Source organism: Monopterus albus, unplaced genomic scaffold (genome assembly GCF_001952655.1).
Source record: "Monopterus albus unplaced genomic scaffold, M_albus_1.0 scaffold501.1, whole genome shotgun sequence".
Lineage (NCBI taxonomy): Eukaryota > Metazoa > Chordata > Actinopteri > Synbranchiformes > Synbranchidae > Monopterus > Monopterus albus.
Window position 1 is genome coordinate 104073 of NW_018128381.1, and position 24225 is coordinate 128297.

Below are 24225 nucleotides of genomic sequence, written 5' to 3' on the forward strand. Positions count from 1 at the left end.
TCTCTCTGTACTGCCTCTTGGCCATTGTGATGGCTTTTCTAAGTCTGTACTTCGCAGCTTTGTACTCCGTCTCATTGCCTGATCTGATCGGCAAAGGTACATATAAATGATTTAAGCAACTTTTTAGTCAAACATGGTCAAACAAGAATGTGTGTGGTGCCAAAAATGGCACCCCCCTCCCAGAATTCAATATGGTGTGACGTACTGTATTTTCACATTCTTTGTGATGTGCCTGCAATCAGTCATGCAGCCCTTGGAGTCTAGTTTGAATAAGGTGTGGGGAATGCATTATGTCAGTGATGGTCCTCAGAAGTATATAAGATCACACAAGGAGTCTATGTGACCAAGAAGACGTACGGTATCGGCCTGGTGGGTTTTTATGGGCATTAAAAAGACAATCAAGTCAGCTGGCCTGAAGCAATAAACTATTAACTAGCTGAACTGATGAACCCTGCCTTTGTGTGTGTGTGTGTGTGTGCGTGTCAGTGTGTGATCAGCATGACTGTGCTGTAATGAAATCCTTCAGTGACAGCATGTAGGACAAGTGTTCCTGTTGTTACAGAGAGAGAGAGGTGAGTGCGAGAGGAAGGGGATGGCTATAAAAACAAGAAGCAGAACAGTGTGTGGGAGAAAGACAGAGAACGGGGATATTATTGGCACGATTCTCATAAGTTCTGACCTTTCAGTGCAGTAACACGGGTTCAAATGGCGCAGCTCTTGCCGAGTCAGCAACAAGCACGTTTGTGGCTACTGAGTGTTTTCTACTTCAGTTTGTCCCAGTGGTGTTGTCTTGACTCAGGTGGCACCAAATCACAACAACAAGATGTTTGGAAATGTCTCAAGTCTGTGCTGAGGTTAGTTAACAGTGACATGAACCTTCCAGAGAACATGAGGCTCAAATGGAAGGGTTACTGTGAAGGTGTGTCCACTCCTATATGGTAGGATCCCTTCATAGTGGCATCTCTGGACCTCTGAAAGTTAAATGCTTTCACTGAAATGGCTATAAAATGTTGTTTCTGTGACACACAGATTACTGGTGTGGGACACACAGCAGCGCACATATGTATGAGTAGCACTAACAAGCTGCTGTCAGAAAGTTTGATGCATGTTCTGGAAATAAATGTTTGATTTTAGGTTCGACATGTAGTTTTCAAAGAACCGCCCCATGTGTTATATCCATGTCAGACAGGATGATAAAGCAGGGTCGGGTGCCAGAGGGGAGACTGCAGGCAGGTGCTTGTTTTCATGTATTTGTTTGGCAGCGTCTTCATGGCCTGAATGCTGTTGTGATCTTCTTCTTATTGATATTTGCATCATCTAATTATTTTATTCTTTACCCGAGTCCCCGTCAGCGTCTGGAAAAAGGCTGCTTAATCTCCCTGGGGTCCACTTATTCTGATGTTGTATACAATGTATTCATGTGGCTTTTATTATGATTAATATGAATTTGTTCTTTGTGCTCTCTAATCTGAGTTGTTAATCAAAGAACTGCCATCTCACTTTGGGTGATGGCCATCTTAAATTCACCCACAATATGCCACCTCCACTACTGCTGTAAAGAAGAATGAAACACTGTGTGTGCCCAGTTCCCTTCCTGATCCTGTACAACAGGATCATCTGCAGTGGAATTAGACAAGTCTTTCCAAACCCTTTTCTGGTCCCTTTAGTTCCCAGAATGCTCTCGACCCCATCACACTGTTGAACTGTCATGTTAATTTGTGTATTGCATTCATCTGGATTCTATATTAAAGAGCATGAAGGCAACTCCAAATGGATTATATCAAGAACTGATAAGCATAGCTCTGACACATGACTGGATTAGCCACTAAACTGAGGACTGACGTCCACTGAGCAGTGTTACTGAAGCGTGAAATCTCCACTGGTTGTCTTTTGTGGTTTTTGGCAACATTTTTATAAGTTTCGCTGCTTTTACAAAGTCATATTTGAGGCTGCGTGCTTGCTTCTGAATTCATGGTACATTTGGTTTAGGCCTGTGGAAGACACGTTCTGTTCGGTACCATTTCTTTTCTGACAGTCTGTGAGTGTCTCATCGTCTCTAGGCTCGATTTCAGCAGCAGCGCCTGTCACTTCAATTCACTTCAGGTCATTTCAGTTGTGCAGCTCCAGACTTTATGTGGTCAGAGATGAATTAATCAATTTCACTTCACTCACCATCTGTGTGTGTGTTTATATATGGAAATTGCCAGGAAGGGGGATGAAAAGACCAGAGGTCGACCGGGTCGCTGGGCAAATTTACTCTACACACAATAAAAACTTTGTATACAAACACACACACACACACACACACACACACACACACACACACACACACAGTGCAATGCTGATAAATGTCTGCAGCGACACACAGTAAAAGATGGTCAGCTGATCATGTAAATATACACACAAACATGCTGAAAATATAAATGCAAATTCTCACACCATCATACAAATCAACAAACAGAATCAAAGACATGCACACGCCCTACCTTCTCTCTTGCTGTTGCGAAGGCATTTGACTTTTGGTAGTTTGGTGAGAAGCTGGCAGTCACTCTCTGAACAAAAAGAAGCAGCACAGATTCAAGACAGCAGAACAAAATGTAACAGAAGAGAACGTCGCTGTGTAATAATATATAATATCTCTAAAACGGCAGGAAAATTAGCACCTTGTTGAAAAGCTTAACAGCAGCAGGACAGCGGTTCAAAGCTTTCAGTTTTACAGAAGTGAAATGAATATTTAACACACGTTTGAAAACAACAAAGGCGTTTGTAATTACTGCCTGAACAATATTAAACCAGATTCAGTACAATTCTATTAATTAATTAAATGTAATATATACCATATATGAACAAACCTTTCAAACAGGAACATAATGAGAACAACATTTTTTTTAACCGAGTTATTATAAATAGTAATTATAAATCATATTATTATTCAACAATTAAACATATTTGAAAATAGCATAGTTTTGTTTTCATCAGGTTTATCATTACATAATGATGTGATTATGTTCCTTACAAATTTGCAGATGTTACAACTTAATGATTGTTGTGTCACTCAGGTTTAACTGACTTTTATTTACATTTAATTCTTGTGGAGCTCTAAAATAAAGATATAGTCATCACACAGGTTCTTTGCAGCTCTAATTGTTGCTGTCACTGCTCTCTCTATGAAAATAAATAGGACTGGGGGGAAAGAGACCCTGGATCAAAGGTAAGTTGTCCTGAATGACAGCAAACCTCCATCTAAGTCCTCTGGCCCAGGCGTCTGGCCGCTCTCCTCCCCCACTCAACTTCTCCTTTAAGTGAAAACTCTTTGTGACAAAAGGCAAGAAAATACTTTGACCCTGGCAGAAATGTTTTGACCGATCACAAAAGTTAAAGCTATTTTTGACCTATGATTCAAAAACTTTCTTCTCAAAACTTTAGAAAACTCTTAATGGCAATGCTTCCACCATGTCTGTGGCATGCAGCCCCAAACCCAGTGGTTCCTACTGAAGGTGAACATCTTTAATACAGTTTACATGTGTGTAGTTAGATTTAGCCTTGCTCAAACAGCTGGGCACAGATGTTACTCAAAGAGGAGAAATCTGTTGGGAACATGTCACCCAGTGCAACAGTGTGGCTAATTTGTGTGTTTTAATTAGTTTTTGGACAACAACGCAGCTGCACAAAGGCTTTGGCTACACACACTGTAGGATTAATTCACACTTGGATTTGGTCATTTCATTGGCTTTAAGCCTCATTGTTTTAAGGTCAGTTCAAACAATTTTCTCTGTTCTGTTTGGTCTATTTCACCTGGGCTCTGAGCGTCTTTGGAGACAGAGCGGACGCAGCTGTCGGCTCCTCTTTGACCCAGACATTTCTTTTCATCTCCACTGTCATCCTGACACTGTGGCCCCAGCTGCTGAGGACACGTCCCTCCCTCTGACCCGGTATAAAGGGCTCATCTCTGTTATCTCTGACCCGGAAAACACCTGGACCCTGTGTGATTGTGTTTTTATGTATGTGTGTGTGTGTGTGTGTGTGTGTGTGTGTGTGTGTGTGTGTGCAGCTCACCGTCGTTGCTGAGGTCATCCACCAGAATGATCTCATGGATGAGATGAACTGGAGTTCGGTTTAAAACACTGGAGAGAAAGGGTGAGCGAGAGAGAGAGAGGAAAATATTAGTCTAACATATGCACACACAAAGAGACGAATCTAGCTAAAAAAAACGCCAAGTGCAGTATACAGAGAGGCGACTGGTAAATGCCAGCCTACACACACACACACACACACACTCTCAGGTGCTCATGGATCCATTATGTACGCAGCGCACACCATATAAAACAACATGGTGAAAATGTCAGGCCAAATTTCTGTTGTGAAAATGTATGTGGTGTCGCCTCTAAAAACTATTTCGTTAAAGGGGAAGATTGAAACATAAAAAATTCATAACTTTTACTGGAAGAAAATGAGAAGATGTGTTTTGTTCTGGGTGGGTTTCTGCTCTGCTTTATTTCATTATTTCTACTCTTCAATAACCTCGGTGTTCACCAGGGGAACAGAGAGGAGGGAGAGATGAGCAGAGCAGGAAAGAAAAAGGAGGGCAGGGCAGGGGAGAAGGAGAAAAGGAGGGAGAGAGTGTGAAAAGAAAAGCAGGTTGAGCCCAGGAAATGATGGAGGGAAAGGAAATGGAGGACGACAGAGGAGGAAAAGAATAAAATAAGGGAGGAGAGAACAAGAGTATGAGGGACGGAGGAGGGAATCAGAGAGGAAAGGGGAGAAAAGAGGAGGAAAGAGAATATACCAGAGAGTGAAAGAAGAAAGAAAAACCTACAAATATAAAGAAGGTGAAGAATGAAAGGTGGAAACATTTAAGGAAAAGAAAGGTGAGGGAAATAAAGAAAATGAGAGAACAAAAGAGTAGAAAGGAGGGATATCAGGATAAAAGGTGACATGATAAATAAAAGAGGGTGGTTAAGGAGGGTGTTAAAGACAGGAATGGACTAAAGGGGAAGGATGGAGGAAAAGGGAACAAGGAGTGACGGAGGAAACAAGAACAAGGGTACCAACTAGGATGGAGAGGACGAAGGTGGGAAAGAGCACAGCAACAAGGGAAACAAAGTTGTCAAGGAAGGAAGGAAGAGAAACGGGAAGAAAGAGGGAGTGAGAGAGATGGCAATGATAGTAGGTAGGGAACAAGATGTCGCTGAGAGGATCGATACAATGAACAAGAAAATGAGTGACATCAAAATGAAATTGGAAAAAAACTGAAGAGCGAGAATAAAAACAGGAGGAGAGAAAAAACAAATAATGAGGAAACCAAAAAAAAGACTGATTGATTGACACAGAACCAAAGAAGGAGGTAAAGGGAGATGTGACAGTGACGAAGGGAGCGAGGGATGGAGGAGTAGAGTTTGATAATGTAGGAGGAGGTGTGGAGCGAACCTATGAGTCTCTGAGGCACTGGACCCCATCAGGAGGAGTGATGGCTGCAGGGAGGAAGGGGGTGGGGGGTTAGAAGAGGTGGAGCAAGATGAAGGAATGAGGAGAAGGAGAAGGGGGGGGTGTCAGGCTAGTAAGGGAGACAAATAACCCTGATTGTAAGTCTCTCTCTCTGTGGAGTCTGAGGGCCGAGGATCAGCAGAGATGGATGAACGGACTGATGGATGAGAGGGAGGGAAGGTGGGGGGCAAATAAATGAAAGAAGGATGCGAGATGGTGGAAAAGAAGAACAGAGGAATGAGGCGACCAAGCAGAAATAAAATTCTGTATTTATCTCATTAGTTCACATTAAATTCTCCACCCAGTGAATGGCTCAATCTATCTACGTATAGATCTACCATCCATATGCTTTTGTCTTCTGTCATTCTTTCTTTCCTTAATCTTTTTTCTTTCCATCTCTTTTTGTCTTACTTTATGCTACAGTGGTGCAGACAGACATGGATGGATGGATGCAATCGCTCTCTTTTCTTTCTCTCTCCACCTCCTCTCCTCCCCGTCACCTCCTCTCTCACGCACTGGAGTTCCCATTCTGTGGTTCACAGGCCACTAGCTATGAGGCTTAACCTCCCCTCAGGCGTGCTGAGAGAGAAGCTATCTTCTGCTCACAGAAAATATTATCACCGCTGACAATACCGCAGTCGGTGCCACAGAATAGCAGCTCTATATCTGCGCCGCTCATTTCCAACTCTCTATATATCAATTTTAGGGGGAATTTTTTTGAAAAATGTTCATTACCTACAGCTGCCATTTGGAGAGCACTTTGAGAACCCACATTTTTAGAGCTGCATGTGTGGCCCCACTGGGAATTTAAGCCCATTCTCTGGCAGTGATAGTGCTGACGCTAAATGGGTGCTGCTGTTCGGCTGCTGGGGTGAAGGGGTCCAGTCCCACAGGAGCCACCCATGCTCAGCGTGCGTGCACTCACGGCAGAGTGAGGCAATCTGGGTAAAAATGATAAAAGCAGCTACCAAAGTGAAGTGTAGTTCTTCAGAGAGTGGCGAGGAGAAGTGAGTGGAGGAGCAAACACACAACTACACCACCTCAGCAGGATGTAACAGGCATGACGAATGCCTTTCTGTTCGGTTCATTATTGATGTGATTGATCACTTTATCGACTGGCTAAGACTGCTGCTTCGTCCAGCTTGTGTCACGCCTCTTGCCAGTGCATGCTGGGACAAGCGGTTTGGACAAGGGGAAGATGGATGGATGGCCAGTTATCTCACTGACTATGATAACAAGCTTGCTGAATGTGAAACCGATGCAGATGTTACCTGACTGGCAAATTTAATAATTTACAGACATTTAGATGAGTGTTCAAAATGTAACCCAGATCAAGGTCTGAGGCATTTGTCTTTATGTTACTCAGAATGAATGAGCGACTCAAATCCAGTTTGACCCCATCAAACATTACGTTCACATTACAGGCCATAAGACTCAATTCTGATCTTTTTGTGTTGATAGTTCACACTCATCTGTAAGTGCCTTGTATCTGTGTGAACACCGCTGAGCTCCTAAACCGGAATGTGTGCACAGAATAAACTGAAAGATGAGTCATGTGTGTACAACAATAACAACAACGTCAAACGGCCCAGTTTCCTCCCAAACTGCTGGGTTATGATATGTTCCTTCCAGTTTGGCCTAATCAGAAGCTTCTCCATAAGTGTCCAACACATGTGAAACGTCCTGGTCTCTCCACTGTCCCCCGTCGCTGTCGTCACTCTCCTCAATGTTTATTTTATGAATTCTGACCTGAACGTTCTGACAGCACTCACCGAGTCAGACATTGGATATGAATCGGCTCTAGCAGCACATGGAAGTGACCCAGATCTGATCTGAAAACATCTGGTTTGGTTTGTTCACATATCCATGAAAAGAACAGAATTCATGTGGTTTTTTTAACGTCTCTCTCCTCTGCACATATCGCCTGTCGTCATCATTCAGCGTCGGCCCCTCACAGATCGACCGTCTTGTCGTTACTGGAACAGATTTATGGATTTATTTACACTGAAGCAGTGGTGCTTTCAGCTGCTGTGAACTAACTATCTGCTGCTTGGTTGGTTAGTGTAAACACAAAGTGCATCTCTCTGTTTCGTGTGCACAGGTTTCTTGTGTAAATCAGCTGCAGAAACTCAGTTCCTTCCAGGTGAGGAATCATATTAGCCTCTGCTGTTCATGTGGTATTAGATTTTGCTCAGGGCACAGTTTTGTTCTTTTTATCCTCTCTAAAGCTTTCTCCTTTTTCATCTGTTCGTACATCAGCTCAGCTCCCTCCCTGGCTGATCGGTTAGCTGACAGCCAGTTCTTCCATCCTCTACCTTGCTGGAGTAATTCATCATTCCTTTCTCGTCCCCTCTGAATCCACTGCTTTTGCCTTCATCTCACTATCCTTCTCCAGCCTATTTCTCTATCAAGGCCTCTGAGAGCAATGGAAGAATTTTACTGCAAAGCTAGATGCCCACTATTTGGAAATAAGCCCTATTTATTCATAAATGGTGATGAGGGTGAGATTATATTGTCAAGATATTTCTAAAATATGTAGCAATGATAAAAGTTTATCTTGTTCAAATTATACACTGCACTGTTTTCATTGCATCCTAAATCATCCTCTCTCTGACAGAAAGCCTTTCGCAGCAGAGCCACACAAAGTGCTCTTGGAAAGAAATCCTGATCCAGGCATTCAATACTGCATGTTCTGTTCTGAGAAACCTCTAGTGATGCATTATGCTATATATCTGCACCCAGTAAACAATGGCTCATCACTGCTGATCTACAGTGCTGCACATTTGCATTTATCAGGCCCAGTCTGGGATCAAAAGGCGAGTTTGTCTGATTCATTAGAGGACAGTGTGTGTATAAGCCTCATAGATGGGATGAAAACAGTGACACCACTGATGATCTGTAATGCTACATATCAACATCCTGTCTACTCTTGACAAATACTTGCAGACTGCTGAAGCTGGATGGTAAATTCTACCTGATAACACATAAAACAGGACTAGGTGCAAGAATTTTGTACAACTTGGGCCCATTGGCCAAAATCTGTTAGGAATTAATGTAATGTTCCAGTTATATGTTTGCTCCAATGGTGTGCAAGAAAGGGATACAGGCTGAGATAGAAATAGAAGAGTAGTGTATGAGGTCCATAGGAAAAGGTGCACTTAGAGCAGAAAGCTAAAACTATAAATTTATCTAATGGCCTCTTCTTAATAAATCCTGAGTAATCAGATGTAGAGGAAGTGATCCGGACTCTTTACTGTGCATTTTCAGGACAGCTGAACCAGAAAGTGCTGAGCTAGTGCTGATCTAGAATCGCCATTTCTACACTCCCAGTGACTGCTGGCTGCTGAGCGGAGCAGGATGGCTGGTTGGCCAGGTTACAGATTGACTGATGGACCAAGTGGGTAATTAGAAGGATAGTGGAGTAGAATTTTCTAGTCATTTTCAGTTCTGTCCACTGACATCGCTGTTGACCAACTTCATTAATGAAGAAACAGCCCAAATGAAAACTGTTAAGCCCAAAGTACAGGTAGGACTTTGTACAACATAACTGAATTTATATTTACCTTTACCACACTGGGGCTAGTGATAAAATGAACTGTGAACTGGCCCTGGCTGGGCAAAGCGCTGGGCAGCCGCACTCTGGTGGGGCTACATGGCAGCACTGAGAGTTACAATTAAAGGGAAATATGTTAGATGAGGCATATTTTTCTCCATCTGTGATATCTTGTTCTGTAAAGCCTTCTTTTTGTTTGTTTATGTCATTAAATTTGAGATTAGCAGCTCTGATCTCATAATGTCTGTCACGGTGGCGGAGATTTCCATCTTGCACCTGTGGCTCCCCCCTAATAAAAGAACCCTTTTTACCACTCAGGAGGCCGTTTTCCATGAATGCACGTGCAAACACACACACACACACACACACACACACACACACACACACAGGGCCAAAACAAACTAAACCCATTAAAACCAAATACGTCCCCAAAAGCTCTACACGCCTTTTCTCTCCCTTGTTCTCTTTCTTTTCCACTCCCTCCGCCTGCTTATCTCCCACCCAGCGGGGAGACAGAAGATGAGATCAATTTTCGGATCAGAGCTTGATTAAATATCGACAAGGCCCGGCTCTCCCTCAGAAAGCAACTCTTTGATCATAAGATGAAAAGCTTTCAGAGTGCCCATCATTGTCTCAAATCAAACTTATTAAAGTTCAGCCTGCAAATTGCTGAGGCCAAAAGCGCACAAAACTCCAAAATTACACCCTTTTATAATGTAATTGTAGGCATTCAATATAGTTTCAGTGTTTTCTGAGTCCCCAGAGCAAAGCAAGATTGTAGAGAGTAAAAAGAAAACTTATCTAGCTATTATCTATTCAAGTTGCTTTAAACTGACATTTCAAAGAGATTGCATTTTTTTTTTTTTTTTTTTTTGCTGTGTTTGACTAAATAGCTTTCAAAGCTTCAGAAAAAGCTCAATATCTTTTGTAAACTTTCCGGCTCAGATCCAGTGAAGATCAGAGAATAAGCAGCTTGGCATTTTTCAGATGTATTCACCCATGAAGAGTGATGAGTCAGGCTTTTTTTCAACTCACTACTTTACTTCATACCATCACAATTTCAGACATTCACATCCAGGAAACACTAACAATCCTCCACTGGTGGCAGTAGCTAGAACAGTGATATCAATAACATCAGGTTAAGCACCTTGATCAAGTTGTTGTCCTTGATTATTTGTATTTGTATTTATTTGTACAGTTTTAAAAACTTTAATGTGCTCTCATTGTTTTCACCTGTTTTCACCCCTTTATAGGCAGCTTTCCCCCACTGGATTGTTCTCTAACCCATGTCAGACGTTCCAGCGTTTTTCCTTGTGCCTGTATTTCCTGTTTTGACCCCGGACTGTTTTTTGACCATTGTGTTCTGCCTTGCCCTCCTGCTTCGGACTGCTTTCTGTGTATGGCTTATCAGACTTCTCTCTCTGACCTCTCGTTTGTGGATTCCTCGGCTGTGTAAGATTGCTGGCTCTGACCCCCCACTGTATTTTCGACCTGAGTGTGTGTTTTGTGTTCACGTAGTTTTCGGTATGGTTTTGTTGTCCATGCTCTTATTAAAGAGACAGTTTTTCACTTATCCTCGTCTGGCTCTATAATTGAGTTCACCCTTGCTATTATCAGCAGCTTCACGCGCTGCTCCTGACAGTTTTTCCTTTTGCTTTTGGCCAGCAGTAATGTAAATTACACACAATTTGTAGTTAATGGACAAAAACCTGCTAAAGCAACGGCTGCTCCATTAAATCTCCATCACTTCTGGGTCCAAGTGACTTGAAATCTGACCTCTAATGTTAGAAGAGACTTCAGATCTATTTGTAAACGGGGGAGCTGACTCTTCCACACTGGAGTGTGTAAAATACTGCAGATACTCTGGACAGGACCCATTTGAAAACTTTGTTTCCATAGCAACTGACCACCTCTCTAAAAAGGTAGCTGCATGTGCAGCTCCAAACAAGTTGCTCCACTGTTACAGTCTCATTACTCATTATATTACTGTTTTGTGTCTGTTGGCTGTTTGTGTTTCTATCGTCATCCTCTCTGACTCAGATATAGTAAAAACGGTAAATGTCAATTGATTGCATGAGGCAAGGTCAGTTTTTCTACACTTAAACAGCTCTGCCTGGTAAACGAGCAGGCCTTGGTTCACTCTCAAGTGAATCAGAAAATGGCAGCTTTAAAAAATTTAATATCAAGGTAAAGTGGGAAAATTTAAGACCTCAAAGCTGTTACAGTCACTTCCAGGTTGTTCTTCATATTTCCCACTTCTTGTGTTTTTTCCAGATCAACTGTCAAACAGTTCATATTGTTGGATCTTCTATTAACAGTTCTCTGTCTGTGGAGCTCAGGGGTGCATTAAGGGAGGTGAAGGCAGTGCAGTAAGTCATCCTTGCTGCTGATTTTCCCAGTAGCCCAAAAAGCCTGTTTCCTCATCTATCAACATTATAAAATATGTAAACTATGCAAAACTGTTGACAGCTTGCCTCAAATGGCAAAGAACATCAGTTACTAACCTCTGTGTTATGAATTTTTAATCCGTGAAGATTTAATATCTGTAAAACTTTGCCAGAGCCACGAAACACTATCTTTAAGTGAGTTCTATCTAGATGTAAAGTCTGGGTCCAAACCACATGGCTCATGTGGCACACAACAAAAAGCAAAATGAAAATATAAAGCTTTGTAGGCAGATGAACTGGATAAGCAGCTTTAAACAAATATGCGGCCACTGCTAGTAGCCGGTTAACTTAGCTTAGCACAGAGACTGGAATCAGGGAAAACAGTGAGCTTAGCTCTGCCTAAAGGAATCAAACTCTGCCTACCAGAACTATGAGAGTCAGTCTTTGTGAAAGGCTAAGCTAAACTAACCAACCAGTGCTTTTCATCTAACCCAGCAAGTGAAGGAACCAAAGTGTCAAACATCTATTCCTTCATTTTGGAAATCCTTGCTTTCTCTGCTCATCGGCCATGTTGTTTGCTACAAACAAACTGTAGAAACATGAAGTCTGACAGAGCCTTCAACATTCAGAGCAGCTATCACACTGAGTGTTCAGAAGCTAATTGAAAATGTGGGGCTGGGTTGTAAAACCAATCAGAATTCACTGACAGGAAAACAAACATATAAAACATATAAATAAGCACATGAAAATATTATGAATGGTCACTGACAAATATTTTTTAAATATAAGATTTGTTCATCTTAAAATGTTTTCACGTCAAATAAAAAGATGTAAAGTGGTAAAGATGCTCCAGAGGTTCCTGCATATCCTGGTGAGAGCCACTCTTCTAAATGCACAAACTAAAAATAAAAGGCAGCTAAACTGCTTCCAGCTCCAAGTCGCCATTGCCAAACATGCACACACACACACAAACACACGTACACACAGAGCTAGAGCCAAAGGGAGCATTGAGGCCGAGGGAGACAGATTGTCTTTTAATTGGTTGAAAACTGCAGAGCTTTGAGAAGGGCTGAAGGGGAGGACACACATACACAGACAGAGAACACTTACAGTACACTCACACAATCGCACAAAACACACAGTGTCCTCTGTGATAGCAAGGAGACGTGGAGTCCCTGCTGACTGACTGATATAATGGGCTGAACTCGGGCCAAAATCTGGAGGTGTGTGGCTCTTTTATTGTACACGCACATGTGTGTGTATGTGTGTGTGGGGGAGAACCTGCTGATATCATCAAACTAGAAGACAGAACAACAGTCCAGAGACTGTGGGTTGAGAGAGTGTTAAGAATGTGAGAGTGTGTGTGTGTGTGTGTGTGTGTGTAGGTCGTTTCCTTACAACACCATAACACCAGTTTTACCAATTAACTATTTCTCTAAAAGTCTTATTAAACCGATTCTTATTCTTTCTCTGTGTATTTACTGTGTGTGTGTGTTACCTCCTGATGGTGCGCAGCAGAGTGGATCTGGCCTCATTGTGGAAGGTGATGATGATGGAGGTTGGAGGAAGGTCGGAGTCATAGTGAAGAGTGGTGCAGCTGGAGAGAAGAGATATATATTTTACTTAATCAAGCCAAACGTTCTTTGAAATAAAAAGTTATTTTATCAGTACTGACTATGAATGTGAAGTCTGAAAAGCAGTAATTACAGTACACAGCTGGTGACAGATGAAAGGACAAACTGTCACCCAGCGCCCAGCGGCGCCTTGTCAGGGCCAGGTCTCCTCTGTCGGAGGAGGAAACCTCCTCCTTCCAAACCAGACCCCCCCCAACTGTGTCCAACCCACTGTCGTCCTCATGAAGCCATTCAGTGACCTAGAGCTGCAGCCATGAGTCAGTTCACTGGTAGAAAATGAACCTCAGCTATTTAGAAGCAACAGTCACCGACATGTTCTGGTTCCACCTTCTTTAATGTGAGGAGCTGATGCTTTTCTTTGTCAGACATGAGAATCAGCTGAGTCTCTGTGGATCTGCTGGTTGGACGCAATGAGACGTGTGAAGACGCCACCTTTGGCTCTGGAGAGTCACAGTGGGACTTTTTCCCCAGTGTCTGACATTCTGGGGATAAACAGATCAATCAGATCATCAGGACGATGATCAGCTGATTGATCAGTGATCCTTCTGGTTGTTACTCAGTTAATCAGGATGCTCATTTAAGTTAATACAGTAAAAGTTGTACATTTATGAATAAGCATTTGAAGAAAAAGGACTAGATTATACTTGTGACATGTGTCTAACATGTTCTTCATTATAACTGAATCATGCTCTATTAGGACTGAATGATACTTGTAACACACCAAATATAACCAACACTACAAACGGTCACATTTCACGAGCAATAAAGTCAATTCAAACCTCTGAACTCTAATAATAATGTTTTACTTGGATCATGTGATTCATTTCTCAGGGACATGTTATATGGTAATTAGTGATCAATTGAAGTGAAATCAAGTTGTTCGAAATGCTTAATTTTCAGTTGTGTGTTTTACTGTCTTCAGCCGTGTGTGTGGACACACACAGTGACGGAGTAATCGGAGCAGACCTGCTAACGATGAATTATACATGACCTGCCAGAGGCTCATTAAAATCCACCACATAGGAGTGTTTGTGTGACTGTGTGGGCGATGCCTTCGCTGGGTCAGCGCGCACACACACACACACACACACACACACACACATACACACACACACACAGTACAATGAGCAGACTGGCCTTTACCTATCAGTTTGATGGATTGTTGACATTTTCAAACAGAAACAGTCTGCTTACTCTGTGCTGGCCTTCATTTAAAAAAAAAAAAAACCCTCACCTTTCTCAAATACGTGTGTGTAAGACTTAACCCAACACATGACATCGCTGGCCAGTTTGATGCATGGTTCTCTACTGCTCACCCCGTTTACCATCAAATTATTTGTGGTGTGTTTAGATTATTCAATTAAAAATGCTGAAAAACAAATGGCTGACTCATGATCAGCCATTTTCTTACACATAGAATTTTCCTGCTATACTATAAAAAAGCAAAAGTAACAATTCGAAATCTCACCAATAAAGTCTGTTTGCACAACATGCACAAATAAGAAGAAGACTGAAGTTTTGCGATTCAAAAACATTAATGAAGAGTTAAAACAAAGTGACTTTGCTGCGACTTTAGCCGAGTGGAGTCGTGAACACCTGCGGTATTGTGGTGCACAGAATGAAAGATATGATTTAAAGTTGAATTACAGGATATAATTTTATATTGCCACATCAAAGTCACTAAGGTAACAACAGTTGGCGGTTGTTGTGTTTCTAACGTCACAAATATATGAAGCAAAGCAGACCGGCAACCAGTTTGTCACCAAGAAAAGCTGAGACACCCCTGGACGATGCAGCCCCACTCTGTCGTTTAGAAAGATAAGATATACTGTATTTTCACAGAAACATTTCAGAGACAAAAAAACATATCTATGTTTGAAGAATCTAAAAAGGCAATACAATAAACATGTTGGCTCATTGTTTCCATATCCAGGAAATGTTTAATAAAAACACTAAATATGTATCAGGTTTGGTCAGTGCAGTTTGTTCATCCAATCCAAAGTCATAAAACATAAAACACGACTTTAGACTAAAGTTTTAAGGATCACACATGAACAGGACTTCCTTCCCCTTTTTTAAAATAGAATTTCTACAGTTAAATTGAGTTAACACATAATATTTTATCAAATGAGCTAGATTCTAGCAGCCTTCTGGTGCCATGCAGTACATCCTGTACAGTGGCAAAAAACAGTATGTGAACCCTTTGGGATGATCTGGTTTACTGCAATAACTGCTCATAAAACATGACCCGAGTATAGACAAACACAATATGATTAAGCTCAAAACACACAAACAATTATAATCGCTCATGTTTTTATCGGACAGATCTATAAAACATTCACAGTGCTGATGGAAAAAAATAGGTGAACCTTTGGATGTACAGTACAACTGGTCGAGCCTCCTTTGGCAGCATTAACCTCAGACCAGTGGATTAGAGCAGCAGTAAATCTGGACCACTCTTCCTCACAGAGCTGCCTCAGCTCAGACATAATCTCAGCGTGTCTGGTGTGAACGTCCTCATGAGCTCATTCCCCTTACGTCTATAGTAGAGTCACTTTCAGTGCTTAGGGTCAGTGCTCTAACCCACAGCTCATGAGCTGGACTCCAGGGTTGCCAACGCTGCACTCCAGTTAGCTTTTGGTGGCGTCATTACCTGAGGGGGTTCGCATCATGTTCAAGATCAAGATCAAAGATTTTTTATTGCCAATTCACTATATGTGCAGCACATACAGAAAAATTGAAATACCGTCTCTCTCTCACCTAATCACCTTTTCCCAACCAAAACTGTGAACATTTGAATGATACATGGTTAAGGAAACTACAGTGATTTAGCTAAAATAGATTGGGTTTGTTCATTTTATTTACATGAAAATCTGGCCCTGCTTACACACAAACGCACATTCACATTGTTTTTCCTGCCACCGCATTTTGTCGTCTAAGCTCTTCGTGTCCCGTGGAAGTGTCCTTGAGCCAAACATTGTGATTTGCTCTAAGCTAGCACACAAGCATGACTCCTAATTTGTTGTATTAACAGGTCGGTGCACAGCATCAGTCAGTGCACACAGGCGCCTGGCTGTGAAATAATACCATCAGCACCTCATTAACTCGCAATTTGATTTTTTTAGTTTAGAGGCACAGTGATTAAGTGGGGAAACGGTATCAGCAAAGCAGATCGCAGAATGCAGGAACAAGCGAGTCGTACTTTTATTGTAGCAAGATGTAAAATGAACATATAATGTGGAAACAAGGACAAGGTTTGGTGTTTAGCTTAAGGGCGTGTTGGCCGGGGTCCGTCTGTCCGTCCGTACTTTGCCTTATCCTTTAGTCTTCCATGTCGGTCTTTTGGGTTTTCTTTCTCTTCATTCTTTTCTGTTTCCATTTCTAATATTTTTCCAGTCTTCTTTTCTTTCTCCATTACTTGTTTTTACTGTCTTAGTTACAGCTTCCATCATCAAAACAGGCAATCAATAAAAGGATGAAGTTAAACAACAGCACGAACACAAACCAGATGAATGAAATCTGCATGCTAGCCTGTACTCATGGCCCAAAGTTTGAGTTTTAAATGCAAGTACACACATGCACAGAAAGCTGAGGGCTTTAAAAGTGAAGGCCAGAACAGGCTGCAAGCAGACTGCTGTCGCTTTGCATTCACATTTCTTTCTTTGCTTCCTGCTTCCCTCTTCCATTGTCTCTCCCCCTCTCGTAGCGAGAATAGGAATATGCACTTTATATATTTGTCATACTGTATCCCATCATGCCCCTCTCCGCCCCCACCATCCCTCTATCTCCCTGTCTCTATCTCTGGTTTTTCTGCAGCTGATTTATTCAGCAGCTCTACCAGAGAGGAAGATAAAGCCCAGCTGCAACTGTGAGCGTATGCGTGTGTGTAACAGAGAAAGAGTGAGAGACAGTGACAGACAGGCAGAGAGAGACAGACAGATGTACAGATAAAAGTTGTGCTGACAGACGACTGATGTTGAAGCTGATATGAACAAGCTTCCATACTCCCTCAACAAGTGTATATGTGTGTGTGTGTGTGTGTGTGTGTGTGTTTCCTGATGCATCAAAGCACAGGAGAAATCACACAGGTAAGGAGAGTTGAGGAAATATGGGAATGGGGAGAAAATAGATCAAGAAGAGGATTGTGAAGAAGAACATTTGAGAAAAGGAGCAGATTATAGACAAGAAAAGAGGAGGTGAAGGAGTAAAGAAGAGGAGGTTTAAAGAAGGCAAAAGAGGAGAGGTTTGGAGGTGGGAGGCAGGAAAGCAGGATAAAAGGAGGTGGGAGGGTAAAAGCAAAGAAGAGCAAGAGGAGGGATGGAGGAGGAGTACAGGATAACAGGAGGGAGAATGTGCGAGGGTAGAGAAGAAAAGAAGGGGTAAAATGCAAAAACAATAAACCAAGGAGGAGAGCAGAGAAGGATATGTCAAAGAGGGGAGGAGAAAGAAGGAAGGACAAACACGGAGGACAAGAACAGAAGAGATGGAAAGGAAGTAGCAAAGAAAAGGAGATAAATTGAAAGTGATGGAGAGAAGAAGGAAGAGAAAAGAAAAATGAGTATAGAATAAGATGAAAAACAGAAGATGAGAAAACCAAGGAACGGAAGTAGGGGAGGAGAACGGTGAAAACAAGGAGAGGAAATGAGAAGAGAGGAAACAAGAGGAGAGGAAGTGAGAGGGAGGAGAGATGGGTAAAAAATGCAGAGGAGGAGGGGATAAAAAGTGGACAGTGAAGAAAGAAGGAAGAAGAGAAGAAGAATAGAAGGATATGCAAAGGCAAAGGACAAAATAAAATGAAAACTAAGGTAAAAACTAGGAGAGAGAGAAAGAAATACAAGTGAGCTGTGAAATGCAAAAGGAAAACCAGGACGACAACAGTAACTGATCAGAAGCACAAACACTGAGGTAAAAAGGAAGATGAGCGGAGAGATAAACAGAGTGTTTACTGGAGATTTCTTTTCAGATAGTATGAAAATCATTCATATTTGATGCACCGAGTCATTTGAGGGGTGGATGTTGTGTGTGGGGCCTGGTATTACTCATGTTGTGGGGACATAAATCAGTTTCCACAGTCATATTATAGGGACTCAATGTCCTTACGGGGACAGAAACCAAGTCCCCAGAAGGTAAATTGTTACATTTTAAAGTGATGAACCAGTTAAGGTTAGGTTAGGTCTCCAGGAAACGAATGTAAGTCAATGTATTGTCCCCTGAAGCTGTGGAAATACAGTGTGTGTGAGGGGGTGGGGGTTTCACTCATCAAAGTTCATATGGAGGTGAGATAAACCCATGAAGCGAGAGGTCAAAACCGGCGGTGTCCACACAAAAACACACACACACAGTCCCTCTCTGCGGGCGATTGCGGCCGACCTGTCAAAGTGTGTGTTCGTGCTGCAAAGTACTAATGGCCACTGATGTAGCCCTGAGATACCGTCAGACCGGTTCACACACAGACACACACGGCGTAGCGACCCACTTGCAGCCTCTGACTAACGCCTGTAAGGCTTCTCTCCTTCTCTCCTTCCCTTGTTCTGCCTCTTGGCTTCTTCCCTCCATTTTTGTTGTCAGACTCCTGCTTTGCCCTCTGTCTCTCACTCGCCCCCCGTTTCCTCTGTCCTGGCTGAAAAGTCACCACCATAAAGACGTATAGACTTAGGGCTCTGTTTTCCTCCTCACACCTATAGTACTGTAGAACAATGGAAAATACAAACAAAAATTAAGAATAAATGGCATAAACACAGCACACTGAGAAGATATTATTACACAAAGGCGATGGAGAGAAGTATCAAATGCTGCCCTTTCTCAGTGTGATATTCATAAGAATAAACATGCAATGAGAAGTACAGAACTAATTTTGTTTACTTGAGCAGCGTGATGTGGAACAATGTCCGTTTAATCTGAGCAGCGTGCCTGCTGGAGTGAGATAGTTCAGTAAGCTTTTCACCTCTGGCCTTTCTTTCCTTCTCCTCCCACCATCTCCATCTCACTTCTATTCAGGTGTTCACAGAGGAGAAGACGGCCTAGTTTTGTATGGCACCATCCATTTACATATTCATACACACACACACACACACACACACACACACACACAGGTGGTGAAAGAGGGAGCGAGGGAATTCTCTTCTGATCAAGAGAAAGAAAAGAAAAGAACAGAGACAGCGAGGGACAGCTGATAATGCCTCACGTCTTCTTTTACTGGAAAATTCCATTAGGAAAATTTCCGAGTCAACGACTCTAATGAACGAATAGATCAAATGAATAGTTTCAGTAGATTCGACAGTTTTAATTGAAGCAGGTTCAATCCCCAAAAGGACTGAAGGAGTCTACAGAAGGTGAACTGACCAGGTTGTGTCATTTCTGCTGCCAAAATCAACTCTGGCGTTCATTTAATTTGTACTAGCAGAAATAGTCTTTCACAGTGGTTGTTGTTATCAGGGCAAAAGTAGTGTGTTAGTGCTCATAGAGTTAGTGTTAATCCAACCTTAACCACGTGGTCTAGGTTGCCTAAATTTAATCACACTATACCTGTGTCTCAGTTCAGAAACTGCATCCTTCGGAGCTGTTGTTGACTGTGAAGGCCAGACCGCGGGCCAAACTGAAATAAGACGGTCCGGTCGATGGACGACTTCTTATTTAAAGGGAGTTTTTCCTCCCCACTGTCACCAAGTGCTTGCTCAAGGGGGATTTGTTGGGTTTTCCCTATGTAATAATATTGATAACAGTAAGGTCTAGACCTTACTTTGTAAAGTGTCCTGAGATGACTTTTGTTGTGATTTGGCGCTATACAAATAAAATTTGATTTGATTTATGCTTACCAACTGTTCCTGCCCTTACCGCTGCATTACAAAGTGCCGCTCTTGTCGCCTAGCAACCTGAACAGCTGCTCTACACTCTGCCAGCACACAAAGAATCTTGGGATAGGGCGGGCTACGAAGGATCCACCAGTTGGAGCCTTTGTTGCCCACCTGAAAAGGACACTGATTTTTTGGCTGCACTTGAAAGAGCCTTCGAAATGGGACGGCTGTGACGCAACTGGTCTTCAAGTGCAGCTTTGGAAGGATACGTGGGGCAGCAGTGGCCTAGAGACTGTGACCAGAAGGCCGCTGGTTCGATCAGATGACAAAGCATTGTGCAACAGCACTGTGGCGTCGCTGAGCAAGGCCCTTAACCCGAGCTGCTCCAGTGGAGCTGCTCAGTGGCCACAGGTCACTCTGTGGTTGTACTGGGCAGCTCCACTGGAGCTACTTTTTATCTACCTTATATACTTTGAATTATTGCCAAGTAGCTCATGAATTTTACACCAAGAATCAATAAATCTTGTGATTATACTGTATTATGTTTTATTAAGCTCATTCTGAAAAGTAACTAAAGTTATCAAATAAATGTAGTGAGTACAAAGTACAGTATTTTTCTCTGAAATGTAGTGAAGTTGAAGTATGAAGCAGTAGGAAATAAACACACTCAAGTAAAGTATTACTCGAGTAAATTATTTGAGTAAATGTACTTAGTTACTTTCCACCTCTGCTCATAACTCTTACTACTTTAGTCTTTGTGCTGAATGAATGAATCATGTTGTGAAGCTGTAAAGTTCAAAAACGCAGCTTTAATCTACTTTTTGTCAAGTAACTGCTTGAGGTACATTTCTAGGGGTCGAGTCCCAGAGCGCTGCCTCCGTGTCTGTAGTATCTATTATATTACTTTTTACAGGAAAGCTGATGGACAGCACTGCTGCTAGTTAAACGTCCGGTACTTGTGTGTGATCCTCTGCTGTGTTTCCTCAAAAAATCAATTCCACTCAGCACATGTGTTTTCTCCTACAGGCTGAGTTGAGGTGTGCTGCACAGACCTGTTAACCAAGCACCCGAGAGAACACGTGCACAACACTGGGCAGTGTGTTTAGACTCCATGTTTTTCCAGGCTTATTCATTTAGTTAAAATAATGATGTAAATGGAGAGAATGTAACCGCAGAGGTGCTCAGTCATGCAGCAACAACATGAAATCTTGTGCACTATTTGGTCTTAGAGTATTACTTTCAAAGTATTTTTTTAACTTTTTGTTTTGTTTGTTTTTTTAAACATGCCACAGAACAACTAAATATAGGGGAGGAGGGGGCGAGGTTGTCACGCATACTGCAGATCCTGGCATGAATTAACAAGGGAGAGCATCTTCCAAACGAACTCCGACACCCACTGTCAGATTATAAGGAGAGCACTGTCACCCGGGAGAGCTCGGGCTGGCTGACCTGAGAAACAACAACAGGCTAAATCAGGATTAAACAGAAGGCGCTCGATGGCTCCAGAGCCAAGCAGCACTGGAGGACTAGCTGTCATTGATGGAGCTGAGAAAGGGGAAGAGGCTGTCAGAGATGAACAAAGGCAGAGATTTTCAGCTATGACAGAAGAAGACGCTGCTTTTTTTAAAGAGAGAGAAATTATTTTAACAAGTGCCGATGCCCCTCTGGTTACTTGTTAGCGCCGCTGCGATCCCCCGGTGGAGCGGAGAGACTCGTGTCTTCCAGAGTTTTCTGACTGTTTGAAAAACATGAGGCTGGCACTGCTGGGAGAGACGCTTCGCCCTCATACTGCTGATTTATTCATGCATTAGTTTCACAACTCTGACTGCCTCTGACTGTGCATGACTGAGTGTGTGCAGGTATTTGTACATGTGTGGAAACATTTTACATGAATTTCAGTTCGTGTATGTCATCACATGCAGTATATGCGCATACTGTGTCTGTCTGCCTGTGTTTTCATGGGTGTAGAACATGTATGTGTGCAGTTACTTCATTTTTAAAAAAAATCATAGTACTGAAACAACAGAAGATTAATTATCAAAACAAGGAGTCACATGAAATGGTCTTGCATATCATTCCCAACGTGAACTATCTGCTGCACAATAATCATCTCAGTCATTTAACTGTTTGACAACATTAGACATTCGGCTGGTCTGTTATTCTACCTCCTAGGAAGCAGAGATCTATCAGCAGGACTTTTTTTTTTTTTTTTTTGTATGTGAGTAAAACCCTTCTGAGAAACTTGACACACATGAGTGAGCAACTGTGTCGTAGATGACGTTCCAGCTGGGACTGTGGGACCAGAGAGGCAACTGGTACAAAGTGAAGTTGGAGCTGTATCAAATGTGTGTGTGATATTAATACGAAAAGATGCTCTTTAATATATTAAAGCTAGAACTACTCACTGAGTCACTGTGCCTACTTCTACTACTGACAGTCAAAACTAATACTAACACAACTTATACTGAACCTGGTATCACTCCTGGAACTACCAGTACCTTTACCGCTGATACAACTGCTATTATACCCTCAAATGTTACTACAGTACTACCACCACCATTAGTAATGATATCATTAGTAGCGACACTATTATCAATATCAGTGCTTCCCACAGAATTTCATTCTACTTGTGGCGGTAGGTCACGGGGAGCGGGGTTAACGTAAAAGAACTAACGTTTCATAACTTTTTAAAATTAAGTATAGTAATACTATAGTACTTCTGTGCTAAAACTTATTATCACTGTGAGAGCGGTAGGCCCACGAGGTTTATACACTTAAACCTGGCACTGCTCACAAAAACCAGTGTGAAGGGTGACAGTTTTCAGATGACTTCAACACACCAGATGGAGCTTGATGTGAACAAACAGCCTGCCATTTGTGTCACCTGTGCACTCTTTGGAGCAGAGGAGTGAGACAGGTGCCAGAAACTGAGTTTGGAGAAGAGACCTGGGGAGACTGAGACATCACAGGTTGTGTTTTCTGCAGAGCGGGATGGAGACGCTGTCAGGTGCAAGGAGCCTGTATACTGTTTATACTGCACAGTGTATGGTAATGCACACATGCTGCTACAGCAGAAGACTAGTATCAAATCTGCCAACAAGTCACCTTGCAGTTGTACTTGTTAGTGCTGAGTGGAGCACATTTTGGAGTACACATGCATTAGGATGCAGTCACACTGAGGCTGTCAGTGACAGGAACACTGGTCCTCTACATTTACAGCCAGGGAGGTGTTTTTTATTTTGCAGAGAAAAAAAAAAAAGAGCTTGACGTTACAGTTAGTGTAACTAGTCAAACTGGATTAATTCTCGTCTGGTTTGCACAGATTTTGAGTTTGCTGCTGTTGCTGCATTGACATGAGCTTCAGCCACAATTCTGACACTCATTTAACGTCACCCTCATAAAGACGAGAACTGAGCAGTGGTCCTAAAATGGCACCAGTTCCAAACAGATAAAAATGTGTGTTGTGTTCCTCATCCTCATCATCTGGGCATCAAGTTTCCTCTCAAGGGACAATAAAGATCTGAACTGAACGGGTGACAAGGTAAAGGAAAACCCGGAGAACCCTCTTCTAGGGTGACAATTTGGCAGTAGATGTTCTCTTTGAGTGGAGCAACAACCAGCTCCTGTTACTCCACCTGCTGGATTATGAATCAACTGTAGTCTTAATGTTGCTGAGCTAGAGAAATTCTTCGAGATTTTTTACAGTGTGGCTTATAGAGTCTGCCAGCCCTAAACGTCTTATGAAGCCTAGGTGACCTCCGGGAGTTCCTGTAATGTGTTTTGCTGCCATAGAAGGAGTAAATTGCTGACAAATGAAAATATCCTTTACTGCGGAAACAGACCATGGGACTGACCATCTATCAACACTGCCACTGAATATAATGATTAGTTGCTCAAAAACAAAACATTAACTGCCACAGAATATTTTGTCAACTGCTTCCAAGAGCTCGACATAAGAGTGTGTGAGTATTCGACTCAAACAGAGAGAAGAATTAGCTGGACACACAAACATGTCTGGAAACGCTACACAGAATGAAAGCTTTCATAATTCACTTTCCTGAGAAAGAAGGTAGGACTTCAGAAATGGCAACTGCTTGTGCATGGACTCATAGAACATCATGAAAACCTTTCCCAACAGGTTTTCATCACTTTAGCAAGCGGAGGCTGGTGTTTCACCACATTTTTATTACTTTATATGTACTTATAGCTGGACTAACAAAAAAAAACATGACATATTTCAAATTTTCCTCTCATATGTTTGCAGATGATGATGTCACAGCGACCACCTGCTCACATTACATTATGCAGGAGAGCATCCATATGCTTGGTCCTGACATACAGTAGCTGCTTCCCCCCCCCCAGCCAGTTTGCTT

The 24225-nt window shown here is 42.2% G+C and overlaps 1 protein-coding gene across 3 annotated transcripts in view; it reads right to left on the reverse strand.

Moving 5' to 3' along the window:
• Positions 1 to 24225, reverse strand: part of galnt14 (UDP-N-acetyl-alpha-D-galactosamine:polypeptide N-acetylgalactosaminyltransferase 14 (GalNAc-T14)) — a 132671-nt gene that overhangs the window by 42468 nt on the left and 65978 nt on the right. For all 3 annotated transcript variants that reach the window (XM_020588080.1, XM_020588082.1, XM_020588081.1), the window contains 3 exons: positions 12923 to 13021; positions 4057 to 4124; positions 2487 to 2552 (listed from right to left, as the gene is read on the reverse strand). In XM_020588080.1, the coding sequence (XP_020443736.1) occupies positions 2487 to 2552; positions 4057 to 4124; positions 12923 to 13021 (233 nt within the window). The remainder of the gene's footprint in view (positions 1 to 2486; positions 2553 to 4056; positions 4125 to 12922; positions 13022 to 24225) is intronic.